Consider the following 25438-nt stretch of genomic DNA (forward strand, 5'->3'; position numbering starts at 1 on the left):
TTATAACCCAGCACAATTGACTAGAGCAAATAAGTAACCTCAGGTAGGAGGAGTTTTGAAAAAAGAAATTCAGAGTTGTATTGAGCATATGACAAGGGGCATAGAAGATTCCCATCCATCCTGAGAAGTGATATTTAGGTTGTTAGTTGGCCCTGAGGTGAGGGAGAGAAAGATATACTAGAACTGAGAGAAGTCCAGGGTGGCTAGAGTTAGGGAAGAGATAAGCAATCCAGATGATACAGAAGCTATAATTTACGTGGAAACGTTATAGGAGACTCCTCTAATCAAGATTATAACCCAAATCCCCCAATTCCTAAGACCTTTTTATTGTCTTATAGTTTTCTTTGTAAGAATGTCTTAGGAATGGAATTATATACTAGTTAGCCTTTTGAATCTGGGTGCATTCATGTAACATAATGCATTCATGATTTAGTGTTATTTTATGTTCATTCCTGTCTTCAAATGGTGAATACAGCATTTAAAAATTTTTTATTGAAATATAGTTGACTTGACAGTGTTGTATAGTAGAGTGATTCAGTTATACTGAATCATATCCTTTCTCAGATTCTTCTGGATATACCATTTTTTGGTGCATTTTTTTATCCATTAGATAGTTTACAGTTTGGAGTAATTATGAATAAACCTGTCAGCATACAGGTTTTTCTGGGTATATAAGTTTTTATTTCTGTTTGATAAATATCTAGATTATTAGGTAAATATCTGAAAGCTGTTTTCTAAACCAACAGTATTAGTGTTCTATTTCTTTCTCACACACCTCAGTATCTTTCAGGGTTTTTATTTTTTAAGCCATTCTCCAAGTGTATGTTCAGGTCTTGTTAAGGTTTGTGTTTCCCTAATGACTGATGATGCTGAGCATGTTTTCATGTGCTTACTTACCATCTGTATGTGGCTCAGATGGTAAAGAAACTGCCTGCAGTGCAGGAGATCCAGGTTTGATCCCTGGGTCAGGAAGATCCTCTGGAGAAGGGCATAGCAACCCACTCCAGTATTCTTGCCTGGAGTACTCCAAGGACAGAGGAGCCTGGTGGGTGACAACCCATGGGGTTGCAAAGAGTTGGACACAACTGAGCAACTAACACTCATGTTCTTTAGTGAAGTGTCTTTGCAAATCTTTGGCCCATTTTTAAAAATTGGGTTTTCTTACTATTGAGCTTTGAGTTTTGTATTCTTGATACAAATACTTAACATACATGATTTGCAAACTTTTTCCCCTGAGTCTGTAGCTTGTCTTCATTTTCTCAGAAGTTCTTCATTCTGATGAAGTCCAGTTACTACTTTACCCTGTTATGGATTGTGCTTTACATGTCACATCTGAAAAATCTTTGTGTAACACAAGGCCACTAAGTTTTTCTCTAGCCTTTCTTCTAGATATTTCATGGCTAAGCTCTACATTTAAGTCCGTGATCCATTTTGAGTTAATCTTTATATATGGCATGAGGCCTGGTTGTTCAGGTTCATTTGCCCCAGCACACTTTGTTGAAAAGATGATCTTTTATTAAATTCATTTGCTTTTGAAAATCATCTGCCCTTATATGGGTCGTGGAAGGGTTTTTAAGTAGGGAGGTGACTTGCAAAATATTGCCATTTTTTAGATATTGCGGTTGCTGTGTGGAGATAATGGTTTGAAGTAGGTAAAGATGGTAATAATGAAAATGGGAATTAGTACTTACCACATATTTACTGTGTTCCAAGCGCTGTACCACACTCTTTATTCAGATTATATTCTCTTGAATCCTCACAACAGTCCTGTGAGCTTAACTCCACTGATGGGACAGTGGGGTGCGGAATCACCTACCCAGGCTTACTCCTTTGTTAACTGGTAGAGATGGGAGTCTCCTTCAGGCCAGTCTGACTCTTCAGCAGTTATTCTCAACTGCGGTTCTGGGAACAAACACTTAGGTCCTGGTGCCCTCAGGCCTCTATCGTGTATGTATCTGGAATGGTATTAGTTTGTCCCATCCTTGGGAAAACTAAAAAGTTACGCAGATCATTTTCTGTAGGATTGAGTTCTGTCACAGACCCTGCTTGAGAAGAGCTGTCCCTGAGCCATAAAGAGATGACGGCAGCCTCCGTTAGGGGCATGGCAGCGGGGACCGAGAGAAGGGACAGCAGGGGTGGGGGCGGGGTGAGACAGCTTGAGGGAGAGGCTGGGAGTGACATGTCGGCTGTGGCCTGCTTGATTTGTTGGATGATGTTGTATTTCCTAGGATGAGAGATACTGAGAACATAGAAGTATTAATGGTAGAATGCGTGGGGACTTTTGGGTATTGAGCTTAAGTAGCTTCCAGTGTCCTGGTTCATGAGGTCTGGTAAACATGCAAGTCTTACAGGTTAGTCTCTCAGTGGTGTCTGACTCTGCGACCCCATGGACTGTACCCTGCCAGGCTCCTCTGTCCATGGGATTTTCCAGGCAAGAATACTGGAGTGGGTTTCCATTTCCTTCTCCAGGGGATTTTCCTAATCCAGGGATTGAACCCAAGTCTCCCGCATTACAGGTGGATTCTTTGCCAATGAGCCACCAGGGAAGCATGCAATATGGTAGTCGGAAAGAAAATTTCCATCTTTTGGCATAGTCATAGGACTATGACGTTTTTCATGATTTTCAAGGGCGGACGTTTATCTAAGAATAATCACTTCTCTGCCAGTACTTGTTATGATGGAAACTGTTCTTACCTGCATTGTCCACTACAGTAACTACTAACTCTGTGTGGCTATTTAAAGTTTAGTACATCTCAGTCATTCTAGGAAATATTCAGGCCCTTCAAAACTGCTTCTTAGTGCTTGGGCAAGACATGGTCCATGGTATTTCATAAGGTGTTTTAGTGTGTAAGTAATTTACTTTGTATGTACTTAATTTAATTGCTTTACATTGCCTCTCAGTACTTTTCTTCCCTTCTCAAAAAAACAAACTTGTAGTAACAGAGATCTGATTTGTGGTTGCAACAGGTGGGGTTCAGTTCATTTCATTTAGTCGAGTCTGACTCTTTGCGACCCCATGGACTGCAGCACACCAGGCCTCCCTGGCCATCACCAACTCCTGGAGTTTAACTCAAACTCATGTCCATTGAGTCGGTGATGCCATTCAACCATCTTATCTCTGTTGTCCCCTTCTTCTGCCGTCAATCTTTCCCAGCATCAGGGTCTTTTCCAATGAGTCAGCTGTTTGCATCAGGTGGCCAAAGTATTGGAGCTTCAGCATCAGTTCCTCCACTGAATATTCAGGACTGATTTCCTTTAGGATGGACTGGTTGGATCTCCTTGCAGTCCAAGGGATTCTCAAGAGTCTTCTTCAACACCACAGTTCAAAAGCATCAATTCTTTGGTACTCAGCTTTCTTTATAGTCCAACTCTCACATCCATACATGACTACTGGAAAAACCATAGCCTTGACTAGATGGGCCTTTGTTGGCAAAGTAATGTCTTTGCTTTTTAATATGCTGTCTAAATGGGGAGATGGGGTAAAGTAATCAAAAGATACAAACATCCAGGATGTAAAGTTCAACATGATGACTGTAATTAACTATAGTGTACTGTGTATTTGAAAATTGCTTAAGAGAATAGAAAAAAGATGTGTAACTCTGTGAAGAGAGGGATGTTAACTAAACTTGTGGTAATCATTTCACAATATATATTTTAACTATCACTATATGTTTAAATTGTTAAACTTGTGCAATGTTACATGTCAATTATATCTCACTGGAACTGGGAAAAATAATTTTTCTCTTCTTTCTAGCTCTTAGGGAATTTTCTTCAATGGTATGGCATTTTCTCAAACAAAACTCTTCAGGAATTATCAATAGACGGTTTATTAAATAGATACATTCTCATGGCTTTTCAGAATTCAGAATATGGAGATGACAGCATCAAAAAAGCCCAAAATGTGAGTTAAATGACACATATTGTAGTTTTTAAAGCATATACGTTAAGATGAATTGTTTTGTTTGAAGAGATTTGAGGAATTTATGAAAACCCCTTTGATTATTGAATTTGCTGTAATGTTGACAGTCAGCTTGCCTCCCAGGTGGTCCCAAATCCCCTTAGCATTTTTTATGTAAAAATTTGTGCTGTTGTATGTCTATGTTTATCCTTCTATCCATCTATCTATATCAATATTTATTTTTGTAGGTACTAATAAAAGTTTTAACTTGGAGATAGTTTTATAACAGTTGAATGAATACTATTCTAAGTGTTACTAAAGAAATGGTTTCTTTTCTCATTTAAGAAGTAATTTTAGTTAATTTTGTTTTACTTTATATACATGAGTTTATTTTATATGCATGTGTTATATACACAATTTTGATAGTTTTTTAATTTTTAAACAATAATACAATTAAATTCTGCAAGTACAGTATAGCTTTTTGACCTGTACCATGTCAGAGTAATTCTCTGACTTACTCCCTCACCATCAAATATTTTTGTGTCTTGTTTCCTGTAAACATAGATTTTGTTGTATATTACAGTATAAACATCAACATTAGGAAATTACATTTATATATTGTCACCTAATTCTTAGGGCTCTTTTCAAGTTTTATCAGCTGTCTCAATAATATCCAAAGAAATTGGCAAAAGAAATTTCCAGATCATCCTTTGCATTCAGTTGTCATTTGAAGGTTTCCTTGACCTTCATACCTTGATACCCCTGAAAATGATAGGCCAGTTTTTTGTAGAATGTCCTTCAGTTTGGGTTTTTCTGATATTCTCTCATGGCTATATTCACATTTTGCATCTTTGGCAAGAATTGTACTAGACTTGATTAGTAGGGGCTCCTTCAGGTTGACCTCTGTGACCTTGTTTCTAATTTGGGGGAGCATTTCTTTGTTTCCTGGCCCGATGTTCCAGGCACTCCTGGTACTTGCTTGGCCCAGTTCGAATCCGTTGTTTCTGCAAGCATCCCCAGGTTCTTTGGTGGGGCGCCTTGTCTGCCCACTGGCCGCTTTCTCGCAAGTGGGAACAGGCTTCCCCTTGCTCAGGGTTCGGTTCCCCATGCCGAGTTGCTGCCATGCCGTGCTGGCCCTGCTTAGGTGCCTGCCCTAGGCTGCCCCTCTGGCATGATGCTCTCTCCACCCTGTGCTGGGCTGGTGTGGCTCCTGCTGTCTGCATGGATGCCTGCTGACTGAACCGTTCTGCGGGGGAGGGGCTGCGATTTGGTGTTTATGCTATACATATTATTACATCAAAAACTGCTGACAAAAGGTCAGCTCAATTCATGTAGGGCTTGGAAGACTGGAAAGTGAGGCAGTTAGTTATCAATTTTATGTCCCCAATGTACTTAAATTTTGGAGAAATTATCTTTTACTTTGGGTGTCTGTCAAAGTTTAAAATTAGAGTATATCCAAGTATATTTGTATAGCTTATGTAGAAAATCTGGTTTAAAAGAATATCCCTTCTAAGTAATTAGTTAATACATAGCTCAATAGCATATCTTCCAGTTAAATACATTATACCTGTTGTCTAGACTTGGCTTTTAGACACTTTATTTTTGTTTTAACTGTTCTACATCTTTCTTTTCCATAGGTAATTAATTGTTTCCCCAAGCAGTGGTTCGTGAATCTTAAAGGAGAAAGAACTATTTCTCAGTTAGAAAACTTCTGTCGATACCTTGTACACTTAGCAGATACAATTTACAGAAACAGTATTGGGTGCTCTGATGTGGAAAAAAGAAATGCAAGGTAATTATTTATAATTACTGAATGAAACAGTGATCTAGAGTCTTAGTTGTTGGTCTGGTATTATTAAAATGCTTTTGGTAGAGACATGTTTATATTTTACTTTAAATTGTACATTGACTTCATATTGATAAACCTACCAAAAATGTGCATTGTATTTTTCACTTTTGCAACTCTTACTTAATCTTTTTTCAGTATGTTATTTATTCATTAAAATATTAAGGGAAGACTTACTTCTAGTAAGCACCAGCTGTAAGGGGAATGAATGAATCATTATTTTCTCTGCCTTCCCCCATGAAAAATTGAGGAGACTGTAGACTCTTAGAATGTCATGCATCTTGGTCTTTCGAGGTTCATTTTACAGATATAAACCCAAGAAAAAATAGCCACTGAAACCCCAAGTATATTGAAGGTTATATCCCAATTTGGGGATGTTTGTGTTCTATGTTAAGTTTTATATCATTTTGGTGTTGGTTGCAGTGTTTTGGGGAGTTTAAATATAAACAAACAGTATTCACTTTTCTACAGAAAAGAATTTAGCAACTATTTAAATACCTGCTGTGTGCAGTGCACATAAAGTAGGCTCCATGTGGGTCACAACATCTTACAAATTATAATCCTTCCCAGAAAGGTGCTTACTACAGTTCTATAGAGAAGAGACAACTGACAATGTCACACTGACTCAAACTAATGTTAAACATACTTCCTGGACCAGCAGCAGCAGCATCACCTGGGAGCTTTGTTAGAGACACAGATTCTCAGGCCTCACCCCAGACCTGCTGAACAGAATTCCGAGGGAGGGGCCTGGTGGTCTGTGTTTCAGCACTCCTCTAGCTAATTCTGATGTATGCTAAAATTTGAGGATTGCTGAGAATGACTTGTAGCTGGGTGATAAAGGAAGCCAGATTATACTTTATTATTGGATTTTAGAGAAATGGAAGTTATGCTGGATCTTGATAGATTGGTGATGAATACTCACAAATACAATTTGTGTTCCTGGTATATTCTGGAAGAGCTAGGACTTGGGTTTGGAAGGAATGGGTGGCTGGGCTCTGAAGTAGTTAGGCAATAGATTGCTTTCGTTCCTTTCTAGATATAAATGAAAATCATGGATCTGAACAAGATGTGGGGTGTTTTGTTTTTTTTAAATGAGTCCTTTTTCTGGCTACTCATCTAAACAGGAAAGTTTTTTCTTTTTTAATATGGTTAATTTTTTTCACATGCTATAACTTGCTTATCTCTGTTTCCTTTTTTCTTTTTTAGAGAAAACATAAAACAGATAGTAAAACTCCTTGCAAGTGTTCGAGCTCTGGATCATGCTATGTCTGTTGCAAGTGACCACAATGTGAAAGAATTTAAGTCTTTGATGGAAGGAAAATAGATCTTTGAGACTAAAAAAAAGCCTATTTGCTCTAATACCATTCCCAGTGTAAAAAATTTGTATATATGTAAAGTTTCTTAAACTGTAAAATATTGACTGATTTTAATACAAAGAATGTTATTAATATTCAATACTGTGTCCTTAAATGCAGTTTCTTCACAATGAAAGGAATTCAATTTCTAGGAAGTCTATGAATGGTTTCCTTACTGCCTGCCATACTTTGTTTACAGAAGTATTTTATATGGTCAATTAAATTAACCCTCTCAGTTAATTGTTCTCTGTAAAGGATGGGTGCAGTGTATATTGTATAGTTATGCATATGTATATTTATACCACCATGGAGTTACTTTCACACTGGAAATTTGTGGTGTTTTTCTACAGAGTAAGCCTTTTAACAGCAGAAAAATTAGTCAGTAGCAAATTGTCTTAGGGAAATTACTACACTGTTGCAACAAAAGGGCTGGCAAGTGACTATTCATCACTTTTGGTTAGCAGTTGCTGTCACGGAAGCTGTGCTGCCTTAAAATTGAGAGTTGAGTGTGGACTTAGTCATTGGTGAATGGTGAACTTTTCTTCCTTGAGTTAGCATTACAGTCAACTGTTCGTTTAATGTGAGCTCTAAATAATATATGCAACATAGGTTTCTGAAGAGAACACAGACATTTCATTTCTGGAAATAATAGACCCACAACCTAACTGCATGGTTTTGGGCTGACTGTCCTGTCTCATTCATGATTTTACTCCCTGACCAGCTTAAATACATGCATTTGTATTTTAGTAGTCTAGCATTATATTTAAAATCCCACATATGTGAGTTATATATGCAATAAAGAACACATTTTGCTGATTCCCCACACCCAGGCAGTTTAATATCCATGGTCTTCTATAATATTTATGTACTGTGCTTAGTTGGTCAGTCGTGTCTGACTCTTTGAGACCCCATGGACTGTAGCCTACCAGGCTCCTCTGTCCTTGGGGATTCTCTAGGCAAAAATACTGGAGTGAATTGCCATGCCCTCCTCCAGGGGATCTTCCCAACCCAGGGATCAAACCCAGGTCTCCCACATTGCAGGCAGATTCTTTACTGACTGAACCACCAGGGAAGCCCTATAATATTTATACCATGTTGTAAATGATTCTGTGATTTTCAAAAGAGGAACTTTTTGGAAATTAAGAACTACTGTTGGATAGTTACATATGTAATTAGGCTTTAGCCAAGCATTAAATTAATTTTTAAATAGAACCATTGTTGTATTTGGCTGGTGACTAATTTTAGTTAGAGCATTTCAAATGACTAATATAGTGAGATCATTAGCATGAGTAGCCTTGGTCAAGTCAAATACTATTTAGAACAGTGTCATGCACTCTTTATTGCTCTTGTCAATTTTATCTTTATTGTAGGAACACTGCGTATCCCTACAGATTCATTCTCAATAAATTTTGTTACAACTCAGTGGCCTACTAAATAGAACTAAAATAGAAGGCTTATTCTCAACTTCAGTGTACTAAAATATATAAACATGTATATATGTATATGACATGCACATCATTTGTGCCTTAAATTTGTTTTTCGAAACCTATTGGACTGATTACTTTTCCTATATCTGCTTTTAAGGACTCGAAGTTAAACTCAGATTCTTCATCCTATAAAATCCATCAGGCTCTTATACTTTCAGGAATGAGTTTGGTATAAGGTGAATTTAGCATAGAACTGTGCATTAAACAAGCAGTTCTCATATCTCAACCAGAAGTTTTTTATTCCTGAAATAGGTAAAGGACATTCTTTCTTAGGAAGGAACTTGTCAAATGTTTAAAAGAGGGTGACATTTTAATAAAGCTTGAGGTTTTTGTCTTTTCAGTTTTTTCTTTTGGCGCAGTCTTCCAAAATACTTGCAAAATAGATGAGGAGGGTTTTCGAAAAGGAAAGTTATTGAGATACTATAAACCACAGTCATAAAGACCGATAACTACTGTTGTGTACCAGATGATGCTGGTGAGCCACATCCTTATTGATGTCATGGTGCAAACACCTGCAGCTCTGCCGGAGGCCTTTCTCAGCCTGTGCTACAGGCTAGAGGGTCCACCACCTCTGGGAGCAACCCTTGGCCAAAGAAAGGAGGGGGAGGGTAAGTCCCCCAGTGTGTTAGTTCAGGTCCTCTGGGGAGCAGTCCCTGAGATGGCATTGGATATACAAGAGATTTGGGGGGTGGAAATGATGATGGGAATGAAGGAGAAGGGAGCGGGAGGAGGCTGAGAGAGCTTTAGAGCCAAGAGATTGTGAGCAAGTGTGACCTCTGAGGGTGAGTGGGAAGGAATTAAGGAAGGTGTCAGACATCAGTGGAGTCCTCAGGAAGTTTGAGCAAGGCTGACGGATTCCTCAGTACAAAGTCATGGTCCTGAGGAGTTTTGTGTTTCCAGGAGCTGGCCTGCCTTTGTGTCTCTACCAGCTCAGTAAGGGGTAGAGGACAGTTCTTGAGGAGCACAGCCACTCTTTGGAGATGTAAAGGAGCATGCTTTCACGTTGAACATACCAGCTTCCTAGTTTCAGGAAAACAGGTATGATCCGTGTCATCTCTCACAAGGCTGCAGTTGACTTGAACCAGAGTTGTCTGCAGTGATGACCTCATCACCCAGAACTGGCCCAGAATTTTCAGGAATCTTAAGTGACTTCCTCATGAGAATATACTAAAATACAGAGTTCCCTGGTTGTTTTAAAGATAGGTTTGTGGGGTATGATTTATTATAAATGTTTTACTCTCTATAAACACGTATAGTTCAGGGCATTTGGACAAATGCCTAATTTTGTTTTAAATGAGAATTTCCCTTGAAATTATGACATCCTCCTAAAAACAGTCATATGTTTTAGAGCTGCAAGATACAATATGAAAATGTCAGTTGCTACATTGTGTTTTTTTATGGTTACAATGACTCTTCTCATTTCTAACACTAAAATATCCATGTAGTAAAGGGAGTGTTGCCATTCCTTGATTATGACAAACAACACTTTGTTGTTTCAAGTAAATGAAAATAAGAACTGTCTCTGGGCATTGGGTTCATAGTTTCTAAGAGACTGCAGATTGCTCAGCAAAGGCAGACAGGCTAAAAATTGTTACATGGAATCAGTATTGATACACAATGTTGACTGGTCACTGGCCTGCTTCTGGACCTCTGAGCCCCAGTTATTGTACTGGCTTCCTCCCAACCCCATCACCCCTAACTCTCACAGAGGCTCAGAGGTTAGACTCATCCAGTACGAGGAAAATGCCTAGCAAAGCGTTTCTCAGAATGTATACTGTGGTTCACCAGTTCAGGGGCTGTTACTTTAAACGATGTTTAGGAAAATGAGACCTAAATATAAGATATGACACCATAAAATTCCTAGAAGGGAATGTAGGCAAAACATCTTCTACCACAATTCATACCAGTGGTTTCTTAGGTCAGTCTCCCAAGGTAATAGAAATAAAAGCAAAAATAAATGGGACCTAATCAAATTTACAAGTTTTTATACAGCAAAGGGGGAGAAGGCAATGGCACCCCACTCCAGTACTGTTGCCTGGAAAATCCCATGGATGGAGGAGCCTGGTAGGCTGTGGTCCATGGGGTCGCTAAGAGTCGGACACGACTGAGCGACTTCACTTTCACTTTCATACAGCAAAGGAAACCATAAAAGAAAAAGACACCTACAAATTGGGATATTTGCAAATGATATGACTGACAAGGGCTTAATTTCCAAAATACGTAAACAAAAACCCAATCAAAAAATGGGCAAAAGGCCTAAATAGGCATTCCTCCAAAGAAGACATGCAGATGGCCAACAGGCACATGAATAGATGCTTAATGTCACTATTAGAGAAATGCAAATAAAAACTACAGTGAGGTACCAATTCACACTGGTCAGAATGGCCATCATTTTAAAAATCTACACGTAACATGCTGGAGAAAGTGTGGAAGAAAGGGAACCCTTCTACACTGTTGGTGGGAATGCAAATTGGTGCAGCACTGTGGAGAACAGTATGGAGTTTCCTTAAAAAACTAAAAAGAGAGTTGTCATTTGATCCAGCAATCCCATTCCTGGGCACATAGGGACAAAACTGAAATTCAAAAAGATATGCACCCCAATATTCATAGCAGTGAAGTCAGAAAGTCCCTTGGACTGCAAGGAGATCAAACTAGTCAATCCTAAAGGAAATCAACCCTGAATATTCATTGGAAGAACTGATGCTGAAGCTGAAGTTCCAATACTTTGGCCACCTGATGAGAAGAGCAGACTCTTTGGAAAAGACCTTGATGCTGGGAAAAATTGAAGGCAAATGGAGATGAGGGCAACAGAGGATGAGATGGTTGGATGGCATTACTGACTCAGTGGACTTAAGTTTGAGCAAACTCTAGGAGATAGTGAAGGACAGCCTGGTGTGCTGTAGTTCATAGAGTCAGACATGACTTAGTGACTGAACAACAACAAAGTCAGAAAGAAAGACAAATACTGACCAAATGATATCACTTATATGTGGAATCTGAAATATGGCACAAATGAACTTAGCTATGAAACAGAAACAGAGTCACAGAGAACAGACTTGTGGTCCCATGGTTTGGTGGGGTTGGGTTGAGAGTTTAGGATTAGCAGTTGTAAAAATCCATTCTTTATAATGGATAAAGAACAAGGTCCTGCTATATATATTGGCTTCCCAGGTGACACTAGTGGTAAAGACCCTGCCTGCCAATGCAGGAGACTTAGAGAGATGTGGATTCAATTCCTGGGTCAGGAAAGCTCCCCTGCAGTAGGGCATGGCAACCCACTCCAGTACTCATGCCTGGAGAATCCATCCCATGGACTAGCTCAGCCTGGTGAGCTACATATAGTCCATGGGGTTGCAAAGAGTTGGACATGACTGAAGCAACTTAACACACAGAATGGATAAAGAAAAGGTCCTACTATATAGCACTGCTGCTGCTAAGTCGCTTTAGTCGTGTCCGACTCCGTGCGACCCCATAGACGGCAGCCCACCAGGCTCCCCCATCCCTGGGATTCTCCAGGCAAGAACACTGGAGTGGGTTGCCATTTCCTTCTCCAATGCATGAAAGTGAAAAGTGAAAGTGAAGTCGCTCAGTCGTGTCCGACTCTTCGAGACCCCATGGACTGCAGCCTACCAGGCTCCTCCGTCCATGGGATTTTCCAGGCAAGAGTACTGGAGTGGGGTGCCATTGCCTTCTCCGACTATATAGCACAGGAAACTATTAATATATTCAATATGATATGATAAACCATAATGGAAAAAATATGTAAAAAATGTACATATAACTGAATCACTTTGCTGTACAGCAGAAATTAATACAACATTGTAGATCAACTTAATAAAGTAAATTTTAAAAAGATATTTAGGAAAATGTACCTTATTCCCCATGCTTGATAATTCAAAATACATGATAAAGGATAAAAGATTTGACAAATCCTGTAGAAACCATTTTAAGCTACTTCACAAAAGCAGTTTGACCATGAAAGCTTACCTTTTACCTGTACCTTTAGATGTTGAAATTCCACAGTGCTTGCTGTGTAGGGACCAAGAGCCAGACTGAACAATGAACATCCTACCACTCTGATCTTGGGAAGGCCAAGTCCTGTTATGGCTCTGGTCCTTTGATTTCCACAAGAATCCTTGTATATCATTAACACAAACCACTGAGCTCCCTTGTGTGGGTCTCTTTTTTACGAATGAAAACAAGTGTCACAAGTTGCCTGTTTGTCACATACAAGTTCCCTGTATGCTCCAGTTGCAATATCCTTAACTCTGGTATGTGTGAACAGTTTTTCAGTCTTTGATGTTTTTGATTTTATTCTCAATGATTCTGCTCTCAAACTTATATATTTTTAACTGACAAAATTTCTGTTTTTCCAATTTAAATTCTTATCCTTCACTGATTACTATGAACTTGTTCAAAGCAAATAGCTAATGCTATTTGTAACTTACCATTGTGTTGCTCTTCAAGACCATTGTTTTCTCTTTTACAAGGAGTCATCCATGCCTTTCTAATGGATCTTTGCAGATCTTGATATGAAGATCTGTATCTGTCTCTGTAACCTGAAAGAAGCTATTAAAGATAACAGAATCGGGTTGTTAACATTCCGCAAATTTACCAAATGCTTTCTAGCATTTTTGATAAGGAAATCCAGGAAAAGTAGGCTACTATTAATATACGTGGTAGATATGTCAAAATTCATAGCTTGTAGCATATGGTATATTTTTTATGTTATTGGGGTAATCAATCATTTCTAAAGAAACAACAAATATATATTTCAACCTGATATAGGGAATTGTCCATGGGAGAATAATTTGGTCAAAACCCAACATTTAAAAATCACGTTTTTTTTTTTTTTTTTTTTGGCATGTGGGATCTTAGTGCCCTGACAAGGGATGGAACCCATGCCCCCTGCACTGGAAATGCAGATTCTTAACCACTGGACCACCAGGGAAATCCCTAAAAATCATAGTGCTTGCCTTCAATTCATCGAAGCTATGGGAGCTGTCTTAAACATCTATCGGGTTGTTTTACTGATCTCAGTTTCTCTCCTGATGGAAAGTTACATTGTCTTATATAGCTGTCTGTGGCTGCTGTAACAAATTACCACAAACAGTGTAGTTTAAAACAGCAGAAATTCATTTCCTTACAGTTCTGGCATCCAGAGGCTTGAAATGAAGATATTTGCAGAACCGTGCTCCCTTCTAAGACTCCAGGGAAGAATCTTCCCTGCCTTCTGGTGGCCGCTGACATCCCTTGGCTAGTGGCCACATTGCTGCAGTTGCTACCTCTGTCTTCATACTGTCTCTGTGTCTGTAAGTGTGTGCATGTATGTGTGTAAAGTCTCCCTCTGCTGTCTTATAAGGACATTTGTGATTGCATTTAGGGAATACCCAGATAATCCAAAGTAACTTCAAAATCCTTAACACAAACATATCTACAGAGACTTGTTTTCCCCATAAATTAATATTCACATGTTCTGGGGGATGTGGATATCTTTAGGAGGTAGTATTTTTCATTCAACCACAGGCCTCGCTGTTCATTTTCAAGGGTCAAGATTTTGTCAGCCCATCTCCCTAGGCCCTTAGGACTTCACTGAGAAGTTTGTATATGCCATTTAACCTGTATTTTAAAGTCAGCCCATTCCAAACTTCAAATTTGGTGACAATTTGGCCAGCTACTTTCAAGTGTTGTAATATAGAAGTACAAATAAAAGACAAGATAAACAAGGAGTGACGGTTTTAAAAAGTCACTGATAAAATGGCACTTATGTTTTTAAAGAATCTGCCTGCAATGTAGGCAGACCTGGGTTCCATCCCTGGGTTGGGAAGATCTGGAGAATGGCTACCCACTCCAGTATCCTTGCTTGGAGAATTCTATGGACAGACCGTGAAGTTGCAGAGTCAGACATGACTGAGCGACTAACATAAGTATGTTTTTAAACCCTGAGCATGTGCTTATTTCATGACTACAATGATCTGTTTTGAAAGGATTTGGTAAAGCTGTGGCGTTCTGACAACTCTTGAAAAAGAGTCCAGTCTAATTTAAAGAAAAAAGCAGCAAATCAGACCCAGAACCAAGAAATGTTGACCTAAATGTCCTTAGTTGAAATCCAAAGGAATCAGGAATAGGCAGATCATTGAAAAGAACCTAGCACTGATATGGAGTGGGCAAGTTTGGTTGGTGGTCCCAACCCTACTTCAAAGTGAGTAATTTTTTTGTTTGTTCTTTTAATTTTTAAAAAAAAATTTATCATCACACTGAGTAATTTTTAACAAGTTAACTTTTCTGGGTCTCAGCTGTCATAAAGAAAAAGAACAACTTGCCAGCATCATACTCAACTACATCAACACATTTCCTGAAGGCATAACCTTCCATAAGTTTTTCTGGTGCCTATCTATCTGCTATTCCTTTGGGGCTATACAAGTAATATACCTGCTGCTGCTGCTAAGTTGCTTCAGTCATGTCTGACTCTGTGCGACCCCATAGACAGCAGCCCACCAGGCTCCCCCGTCCCTGGGATTCTCCAGGCAAGAACACTGGAGTGGGTTGCCATTTCCTTCTCCAGTGCATAAAAGTGAAAAGTGAAAGTGAAGTCACTCAGTCATGTCTGACTCTCAGCAACCCCATGGATTGCAGCCTACCAGGCTCCTCCATCCAAGGGATTTTCCAGGCAAGAGTACTGGAGTGGGGTGCCATTGCCTTCTCTGAGTAATATACCTAGAAAGGCAAAAAAGAAAAAAGTCCACTCTCACTCACTCCTATTTCATTTTTCTCTGTCCAGTGCAACCTCCAATCGAAATGGATTCTTCTGGTTACTTCCCCGGTGGTTCAGTGGTTAAAACTGGCTGCGGTTTTAACAGCCACATTCAGTTCACTCCCTGATCTCAGGGAACTAAGATCCTGCATGCCACAGGGTGTGACCATAAAAGAAATAGATTCTTCTGGAGAGGGAAAAAAAAGCAACCATGGACCAGTAGAGTGTCTTAATGAGTTTAGTTCTGAGGCTACTGTTAGAAAGCACTGCTGCTGCTGCTGCTGCTGCTGCTGCTGCTGCTAAGTCGCTTCAGTCGTGTCCGACTCTGTATGACCCCATAGACAGCAGCCCACCAGGCTCCCTCGTCCCTGGGATTCTCCAGGCAAGAACACTGGAGTGGGTTGCCATTTCCTTCTCCAATGCATGAAAGTGAAAAGTGAAAGGGAAGTCGCTCAGTCGTGTCCGACTCTTAGCGACCCCATGGACTGCAGCCTACCAGGCTCCTCCATCCATGGGATTTTCCAGGCAAGAGTACTGGAGTGGGGTGCCATTGCCTTCTCCAGTTAGAAAGCACTACAAAGAGCAAAAACAGTTTTTCTAAGGAGATGGTACTAAATGAGAGAAATCCCCTCCGGTCCTCAAACTAAACCCAAGTGTCTTTGCATATTTCCTTCCATAAAAGAAGTGGTTTCTTTGCTTATGATTTATAGCTACTTTGGTATCCTGAAACCTGGATGGTTTCAGCTTCTTTAAAATGGATGAAAAAATGTTAAGTCACATGACAGGGCCTGGAGGAGAAAATGATCTTGTGCAATACACTAAATTTAAATTCTGCTTTTGTTGTTAATAAAAACAAGAAGGGGAAGGGGCAAAGAAAGAGGAAAGCAAGAGGAAATGATTTCCCGAGGTGCGGAGTTCTTTTGAGTTTATTCCAATTCCTTTTGACCCTGTGGGTTTTGACTTCACTCCCAAGTTTAGGTCTATTAAGTGGAAATGGACTGAGAAGTCCATAGGGCAAACTGATGTTATCCAGGAAGCATGCTTTGTTGAAAAATGAGGATAGGGTGAAATGATAAGATGCCCTGAGCTGTGAAATTACACGGTTGGCGAGAGCTATTCGCCATCGGGTGACGACCCAGAGCTACTGCCTGGGCCTCAGTACGGCCGTGTGGAAGTCTCGAGATCCTGGCTTGTGATTTCAGACAGCAGACAACTCTTTTACGGTGCTCCTGAGAGCTCCAGAACACACAAGAAAACTGCAGCAAACAGCTGTTCCAAAGCGGGCAACCAGCTCTTCTCCTGCTACCTACCCAGACGCCGTGAGACACCATGGACAGCTCTTCAGGCGCTGCCCGCTTGGCCGGCGTGCTGCCGTCCCCAGGCCTAACCCCGAGCCCGTTAGGCCGGTGCGGGAGGCGGGGGGTGGTCCTGACACCCTATTGGGGCAAGCCCCCGAAGTTTTTCCTCAGAGTCCCTCCCCGGCACCCCAGGGGAGGGTCGGTAAGCTCTGAGGAGACCAAGCGAGGGCAGGCGGGGGAGGCCGCATCCTCGCTCTCCCGGCATCCTCAGCGGTGGGACCTGCAGCCGCCGCCTGGGGAAACACGCCGCCCGAAGCGAAGGTCGCTGCGCGCGGAGGCGGCGGGCAGCTCACGGCTAAGCGACCCGCGAGGGCAGTCAGGGAGTGGGGCGGGACCTCCCACGACACCCCGCCCCTTCCCCGCTAAGGGGGCGGGCCTTCCGCCCCTCGGCCGCGGCGCAATGCGGAAGAGATGGACGCGCCAGAGCGGAAGTGACGGTTGCGGCGGCCGCGGCCGCGGAAGGAGGAGGAGGAGCCGGAGGAAGAGGTGAGACAGCCGGCCTGTGGGGGGGCGGGGAGCGGCTGCGGCCAGACCCACCCGCTGCGGGGCTCGCGGGCCGGCGCTTCCCGGAGCAGTCTCCGCCTCCGCAGCCCGGGCGGCAGCGGTGAGCGGCCACCGCCGGCAGCCCGGGTACGGGAGGGCAGGCAGGGTGGGTGGGGGACCGCCGGGTTTATGCGGGGCGCCGCGCCGGGCGGAGGGATGACTGAGGTGACAGCGGCTGTCAGCGCGCCTGCCCGCGGGAAAGGCTGCGAGTCCGTCTGAGCGCCGGGTCGTCTCTTCTGGCGTTTAATGGAGGGATGGGGCTGCTCAGGCGCTTGCGTCCTGGCCTGAGAAGGAGCCGCTTTCCGGGCTGTCGACGGCCCGGGACCCCCCGAGGAGCCCCGGTCCAGTCCCGAGTCGTCACTCTTCTCCCCACCCCGGGTGGCCATTGATATTTACCGGCCCCCGGACCCGTCAGCGGCGGTGCCCCGGGCTTGGGCTTGTGCGGCTTCTCTTCACCGCCGCTCCCCGCCCCGGGAGCTCCTGTGGTGTCGGATAATCCTTTCCCTTCTCTCACTCCTAAGGAGCTTTGAATCAGCCCTGTTCACCTTCCTTCCCACCTTCGTCTCCTCCCCCGCGCCCCCCAGCCCAGGGGATCGGTTTGAAGTTTCCGAATCGTTTTCCCTTTCAAACGGCAGTGAGAAATCCCGAAGCAGAAAGCTGATAAACCACTCCCGAGCGAAAATAGACTCATTTTTTTTTCCTTTTTGGTAAACAGAAAGGGGAAACTCATCTTAACCAAACCGTTCTTGGAACTTGGAGTGATATGAGAACCCTGTCTTGCCTTGCTGTGAGACCGCTTTCCCTCTTGCTTTTCGGTAAAAAAATTAAGTGACGACTTATCTTTTGGAATAAACCATTCTGTCCCCGAGCTCTCTCCGCACCCCCTCCGCTCCACCCCCCATCAAAACCTAGCAGGGGAGGACTTCGGGATGGCTTGCAGTCCTTGCTGCAGAAGGAAACATTAGCTTTATTTGCTTTGCTTGATTTTCACAGGGCTGCCTCCGAAGAAAGGAGAATGGCGTTCAGCAAAGGATTTCGAATCTATCACAAATTGGATCCCCCACCTTTCAGCCTCATAGTGGAAACCAGGCATAAGGAAGAATGTCTCATGTTCGAGTCTGGGGCTGTAGCGGTGCTCTGTAAGTCTTCTCTCTCAACCCAGCTGATCAGGATCTGTTTGCTTGCAATAATTCAGATTCAACCTTTTTTTTTTTTTTTTCCTTTTTTTCAAAAGAAGATTCTGATAACCCCCTCATTGTATTTCACCTCACAGGTCATGCTTTTATTTCCTTTTAACCAGACCTTATTGTTTTTCAAAGTTTTCTTTGCCTGCTGCAGGTTTTTGATGAGGGTGGGGAGACATGCCAGTTTGGGTACAGATTTTTGCTTTCTTGGGTTCTGCTGCTGCTTCTAAAAGTAAATCTTTCTTTCCAAAAAAATACAGTTGCAATGTATAGCATATCATGTAAACTTGTAAAACAGATTGCTTGACATTTTTGCAGAATGAACAGAATTTCTTATACCTGATATTTGTTTAATATTTTTGGAATATATTATGATGAGGCTCTTATATTTTCATTAAGAAAATTTTAAACAACCTTTAAAATTTCATGTAAGGTAGGTGCTTGATTTCATATTGGTTAAGAAATTATTTTGATAGTTTATTTTAAAGAAAAGGACTACTGCAGCACAGGAAAAATAATAGATTAGTAAGGTTTGGGTTATTTTGTGGGCAGATGGATGAGATTAAAAATATAAATATTAATTTGAATATTACATTTTTTAGTATAAGATTTTGACAGGTAACTTCAGTTTGGGATTATTTCAAATGTGATTATTGTTAGAGGCTTTCTTGTGATAACTACTTGTTCTATATTATGTTTTTGCTATGTAGGATCAATTTGGATATTGGTCATATTTTTAAAAGTTAAAAATAACATTTGAAAGGCATACTTACAACTATAAACCCATGAGCATTAAAGTTTCTCCAGATTTGGTAGGGAAAGGCTGAAGACTGTAATATTTATATACAGAATATTAACATGCAGAATATTATGATCAGTTAAACCTGATCTTAATACTCAAAAATAATAAAATTTTACCCTGATTGTGGACATAGTGACATAATGGAAAATCTTAAGCCAAGAACAAAGTATAAGAAATACGTATTTTTTGGTAAATACAGTAACATGGTTTTAGTGAACAGGAAGAGGTTATATGTTTTCTAAGAAACAATTAGTAGCATGTGTTACAATCAGTCAGGACTTAGTTCGTTTACATTGTTATTTATACTTAAATCAACCAAACTGTTGCTTGCTACAGTGTTAATTTGCAAAGTATGTTTCTTTGTACTACAAATCTCATACTGATGAATTCTATCTAGATCAAAGACTGTCTATAGGGAAAAGGTTTGTCTTAGCATATGAAACACTTTTCAGCTGCTTGTGTTTTGGTGGTTTCCTAATTTGTCTAAATTCTAAATGTTTCTTTAATGGTGATTGTTAGTAATACTAGGAAGTCGAATTTCTGGCTGCAAAGTATTTATTACCTATAGGTCAGGAAGCCTAAGGATAATCTTAATTCCAAACCTCCAGCAGTCCTCTTTTATGCCAAATAATGGTTTAAAAAAAAAAGTTAACTCCCCAGCTATCCATTTTGGCATTGCTGGCAGTGTGCTCAGTTGTGAATGACTCTTTGTGACCCCTTGGACTAGAGCACCCCAGGCTCTTCTGTCCTTGTAATTCTCCAGGCAAAAATACTAGAGTGGGTTGCCATTTCCTACTCCAGGGGATCTTCCCCACCCAGGAATTAAATCTGCATGTCTTGTGTCTCCTGCATTGGCAGGCTTATTCTTTACCACTGCGTCATCCAGGAAGCCCATTTTTTAAGTTAGTGTTCATAGTAAGAAAAAGAATATTAAAAACATTGTCTTTACTACTTATTAACTCTCTTTATTTTCATTAGCTTTAGACTGTATATATAAGTAATGGTTTTCAGGAGAAGAAAACTTTGAATGTTGCCTCTCTCTATAGAGCTCACATAAATGGATATTTAATTTTCTGAGTATGTCATTAGCTTTTCTATTGTAAAATTTAATATTTAAAATATTAATATTTAAGAGCTAACAGACCTTTTTATAAATCATTTGACTTGTAAAATTGACATTCTAGTCTGAATGCTACCAAGATGTGTACTGTGCTGTAGAATGTTCATTTTTAAAACCTTCACTTTTTTTTGAATACAAAAAAAAAAATGTACCCAGGGAATTGTGCTGGGAAAATACTGACTTGTTCTATTTATCTTCATCTTTCTTAGCCCTTTGAATTTCAGTGCATCTTGCATGTTAATCTACCAGAAGAATCTTCTAAAATCATTTTTGATATTTAACCAAAATGTTACCCCATTTTTCAGTAAGAGTAAGTTCAAACTCCTCAGCCTGTCAATTGAGGCCTTCCATCATTTGGCCCCACCCCATAATTCACTGTTGACCTCCTTTAAGGGAGACTGGTGTTACCTTAGCACCCTCCCAAAGTATTGTTCTTTTTCCAGCCCTCATCATCCTTTCTTCCTGGAATGATGGAATGCTTTTTTCTATCTTTCCAGTCAAAGCCAGTCAGTTCCAGCTTCAGGAGTCTTCTTCCTTCCAGAAGAATCTGCCCCACCCACCCCCTCCTTCTTATTCTTGTCTCTTCCTTCCCTGAATCTTGTGAACTTTAGTCTTTATCACAAGGTGAATGCTTTTTTTGTGCTGCCTTCATTGCTCTCTGTATGCTTGTATACAGTGGTGGAAGTGATCCTAGCAGGACTCAGCCTTCTGGTACCCAAAGTTTATGACTTCTATTGGCTCCAGTTGTCCAGCTCTAAAGTTTAAACTGTTAGACATCTTAGGCCATACATATCGTTAAAGATTAGTCACTTACTTTTCTTGGCATAGGCCAGAAGTGCCATGAGATACCCACCATGAAATGTCGTCTTTCCAATTACTGGCATACGTTAAAAAATAGGGTGCTAGTGAAAATCAGTTCCTGGATCCTCTTAGGGCCTGGGTATCCACTAATCAGTCCAGTCCTGTCTTCATGTTGATAAAAATGTTAAATCAGTCCTGATACTACGACTTAATCAGTCAGTGAACCAGTGTCTTTCAGCTCTGGATGCACATTACAATTTACAAATAGTGATGCCTGGGCTCCAGCCAGAGGTTCTGATATAATTAGATTGCGATGACTGTTTTTGAGCATGGTTTATGTAGGCTTTCTTATGATAGATTATGGCATAACTTTTCTGGCTTGCAGATTTTATCCAAAAATGACCATGTTTCCAGAATTTTAATGCTGTCGTTGTCTACTGTGGGGTCAGAATGGCACCCCACTCCAGTACTCTTGCCTGGAAAATCCCATGGTGGGCTACAGTCCATGGGGTCGCAAAGAGTTGGACACAACTGAGCACACACATGTACATGGCGTCAGTAATGAATTTTCTTAGAACTCAGCCTGAACCAAGTGCCGATGTTCCCGTAGCACTTTCAGTCTACGGGAACATCACAGAACGGGAAACTTGAAGTTTCTGTGTCTCAGTGCTGCACTCCTTGAGGGAAAGGCCCAGATCTCATTGTAATGTTTGTATCCCTAGTGTTTAGTTCAGTATCTTACCTGTATTGCAGAATAAATGATTATTAAATAAGTGGCATGGAGGAAGACTTACCTAAACTATATTATAGTATTCTGTGTTGAAAGTGTTGTACCTTTTCGTATAAAATTGATTCTGTATCTTTTAAAGAACTGCTGGTTGACCAAATTGCTGATTTAAAACACATATATTAACATGTTGTTTGGATTTGTTACTGAAAAATTCTGTTGGAAGTTTTAACTATTAGCATTAACTATTAACCACATCATTAAGGTTTTTCTGAAATGCCAGTTAAAATCTGTGATGAATGTTGTTTATAACTTCATAAGTACGATTAACAGTTTGTTTTAAAATTACTTTTCTATTTAGGTAGAAAAACATTTTGTTATTTCTTTCATTGCATGTATTTAACAACCTTCTGAAACATTCTTAGATAATAGTTAATATGCTTTTTAGTAGCATGCTCATTTTTAGTGTTAGTCGTTTTTTAAAATTACCAGTTCAGAAAAATATTCAGTTGAACTGAAAATTTGGTGTCTGTGGACAGTGACCCAGGGTATCAGCTGTGACTAGTATACTGTGCTGAAACAGCATAAGCAGCAAGTGTGATGGTCAACAAGTTATAACACTACATATTTCTTCTTGGAACTAATGTAATGTAGTAAGAGATAAAAGAAGACATCTGTCAGTTTTGTGTGGAGTTCAGTTTTTCTCCTCTTTATACGGTTAGACACATGAAAAGACCATCACGAGGGAAGGACAAGTAGCCAGTCAGACAGACAGATGCATAAAATGCACAGGCTATCTTGTTGTTTTTCAGCCCATCTCATGTTTCTGTAAAGGGAAATAATTTGCTTTATAATTGTATCCTAAATAGAAGATGGAGTAAAGAGAAGGTCAGCCCAGAGGAAATGGAGGATGATGCTCAAAATAGAATTTATGAATCACCTGTTTAAAAGATGGGGATGTAAATTGTTGATATAAATTCCTGACTCTTAAAAGGAGAGCTTCTGTTCTTTAGTATCACATGCTGATGTGGTAGGAAGGATTAATTGCTTTTATCTGCCTAGTGGCAAGATTATTTTCAGGCCTTAACTCTGGACATAGTTTTACCCCAGGCTGTTAGTCTAAGTTTTTTGTCTACCTCATTTTTTTTTCCCTCTCTTTTGTCTTATCATGGAAACATGAGCCATAAAACTTTAGGACAGTATTCTCCAGATCTCTGTCACAGAACGTGAAGTGAAACTGCATACTGTGAAGGAGTCATAATTGCCATTTACTGAAAGTTACTCTGCTAGTCCAACATTAAGCCAGAGGTGCCTAAACTCTCTTGTCTCATGGCATCTTGGGGTCTCATTAAGTTTTTAACAGCACCCTTAAGTCACTGTTATGTTCATTAAGTAGTTAGGTCCAAATAATAAACATTTACATCCCAACAACTTTAGTAGCTGTTTGGAAAAAATGATGCCAAGAAATTGAAAATAATTTACTTTGTTCGTAAATAACCACAATTATTTACTCAAAGTTTGGGGTGCCTGCTAAGCACTGAACAGCTTTTCAAACCTTGGCACCAGATTGAACTGAACAGCACCACCCTCATTGCCTGTTCCGCATTGACTTTGGAGTGGAAGTGTTTTGTTTTGTTTTGTTTTTTAGTCAGAGAAACCACTGAAAACCCAGCTGCCCAAAGATATGATGTCATAAAGGAATGTACTGCAATCAAATGTTAAAAACTCTAAACCACCCTAGTGTAATAGTTTGGGCAGTTCTTAGCATGTAGTGAGTATTTCCGTGTTTCCTTCCATTTAAAATATCCTTCATCTCTCCTGGGAGTTTGCTGAAGTGTCCTGGACCTTCTCAGCATAGAGTTTAGACTGTGGCACTAGACTTGCTTTATTTCATTAAATTCTGTGGGTTGTACTTTTATCCCCATTTCGAAAAAGTGGAAACTGAGGCTTGGAGAGATTAAATAACTACTCCAATGACATAGTCTTAGCATTTGCTTTTTCACCGTAATTATTATTTGGGCTGCTGTTAGGGTGGTGGTTATTGTTTGGGGGGTTGAGGAATGAATAGCAAAAAGACAAGAATGCCTATAGAATTTTAAAGTTGAGTGAAATGGGCAGCATTTTCTAACGAGGGAAGTGTTAAACCTGCTGTGTTTTGCCTACAAAGTATTACTATATAAGGGAAAAAACATGGTTTGATTTAGCATTAGGTCATTAAAAAACCAGGTTTCTTTGCCAGGCCAAGTTAAATGTCAGCTTTTAGAATTTTGGATGACAACTGTGGTAGGTGGTGATAAAAAGCAGTATCCATAGTTTTTTCTTTTTTTTTAATTGCCACATGCTACCAGTCACCATGATTGCCCTTTAGATAAGTTACAGTGCTTTATCTTTTTTTAAGAAAAAATTTCAAGCTGAAAGAAGTGACTTTTTTATAGTTGACTTTTGCTGCACAGAAAAATGAATTTTAGACTTGTTAGATACGACTTTATGTTAGGGTTGCAAAATTTCACTTTTTTTCTGTAAATAATTTTTGGAATGTTCATATTTAATAAAAAAGAAAGTAAATAGCAACTTTTAAATATCAATGCTTAAAAAAAGAAAATTACCCTTCCTCCTCCATCCTGGGCAGCAGGGTTGTTCAGTGGCTCAGTCGTGTCTGACTCTTTGCGACCCCATGGACTGCAGCACACCAGGCCTCCCTGTCCTTCACCAACTCCCGGAGTTTGCTCAAACTCGTGTTCATCAAGTCAGTGATGCCATCCAACTGTTTTGTCCTCTGTTGTCCCCTTCTCTTCCTGCCTTCAGTCTTTCCCATCGTCAGGGACTTTTCCAATGATTCAGTTCTTCTCATCAGATGGCCAAAGTATTGGAGCTGTAGCTTCAGCATCAGTCCTTTCAATGAACATTCAAGACTGATTTCCTTTACTAGCGACTGCTTTGGTCTCCTTGCCGTCCAAGGGACTCTCAAGAGTCTTCTCCAATACCACAGTTCAAAAGCATCAGTTCTTTTTTTTTTTTTTTTTTTTAAAGCATCAGTTCTTTGGTGCTCAGCTTTCTTTATAGTCCAACTCTCACATCCATACATGACTACTGGAAAAACCATAGCTTTGACTAGATGGACCTTTGTTGGCAAAGTAATGTCTCTGCTTTTTAAAGTGCTGTCTAGGTTGGTCATAGCTTTTCTTCCAGGGAGCAAGCATCTTAATTTCACGGCTGCAGTCACCATCAGCAGTGATTTTGGAACCCAAGAAAATAAAGTCTGTCACTATTTCCATTGTTTCCCCATCTATTTGCCATGAAGTGATGGGACCAGATGCCATGATCTTAATTTTGTAAATGTTGAGTTTTAAGCCAGCTTTTTCACTATCTTTTTACCTTCATCAAGAAGCCCTTTAGTTCCTCTTTGCTTTCTGCCATAAGGGTGGTATCATCTGCCTATCTGAGATTATTGATATTTCTCCCTGCAATCTGGATTCCAGCTGTACTTCATTCAGTGCAGCATTTCACATGATATATTCTGCATATAAGTTAAATAAGCAGGGTGACTATATACAACCCTGATA

The 25438-nt window shown here is 40.4% G+C and overlaps 2 protein-coding genes across 7 annotated transcripts in view; both read left to right on the forward strand.

Moving 5' to 3' along the window:
- PAXBP1 (PAX3 and PAX7 binding protein 1) overlaps positions 1–7199 on the forward strand; it is a 31265-nt gene extending 24066 nt beyond the window's left edge. Inside the window, exons 16-18 of the mRNA XM_070367022.1 lie at positions 3755–3901; positions 5536–5690; positions 6951–7199. Of these exons, the coding sequence (XP_070223123.1) occupies positions 3755–3901; positions 5536–5690; positions 6951–7068 (420 nt within the window). The 3' untranslated portion in view covers positions 7069–7199. The remainder of the gene's footprint in view (positions 1–3754; positions 3902–5535; positions 5691–6950) is intronic.
- A 9884-nt stretch (positions 7200–17083) lies between these two features.
- The window catches only part of SYNJ1 (synaptojanin 1), a 91462-nt gene continuing 83107 nt past the window's right edge, over positions 17084–25438 (forward strand). For 3 of the 6 annotated variants that reach the window (XM_070367063.1, XM_070367071.1, XM_070367094.1), the window contains exons 1-2: positions 17084–17184; positions 18235–18380. In XM_070367063.1, coding sequence (XP_070223164.1) covers positions 17099–17184; positions 18235–18380 — 232 coding nt within the window. In that variant the 5' untranslated portion in view covers positions 17084–17098. The other 3 variants (XM_070367081.1, XM_070367076.1, XM_070367087.1) reach the window with 3 other exon arrangements.

This window comes from Bos mutus, chromosome 1 (genome assembly GCF_027580195.1).
Source record: "Bos mutus isolate GX-2022 chromosome 1, NWIPB_WYAK_1.1, whole genome shotgun sequence".
Taxonomy (NCBI): Eukaryota; Metazoa; Chordata; class Mammalia; order Artiodactyla; family Bovidae; genus Bos; species Bos mutus.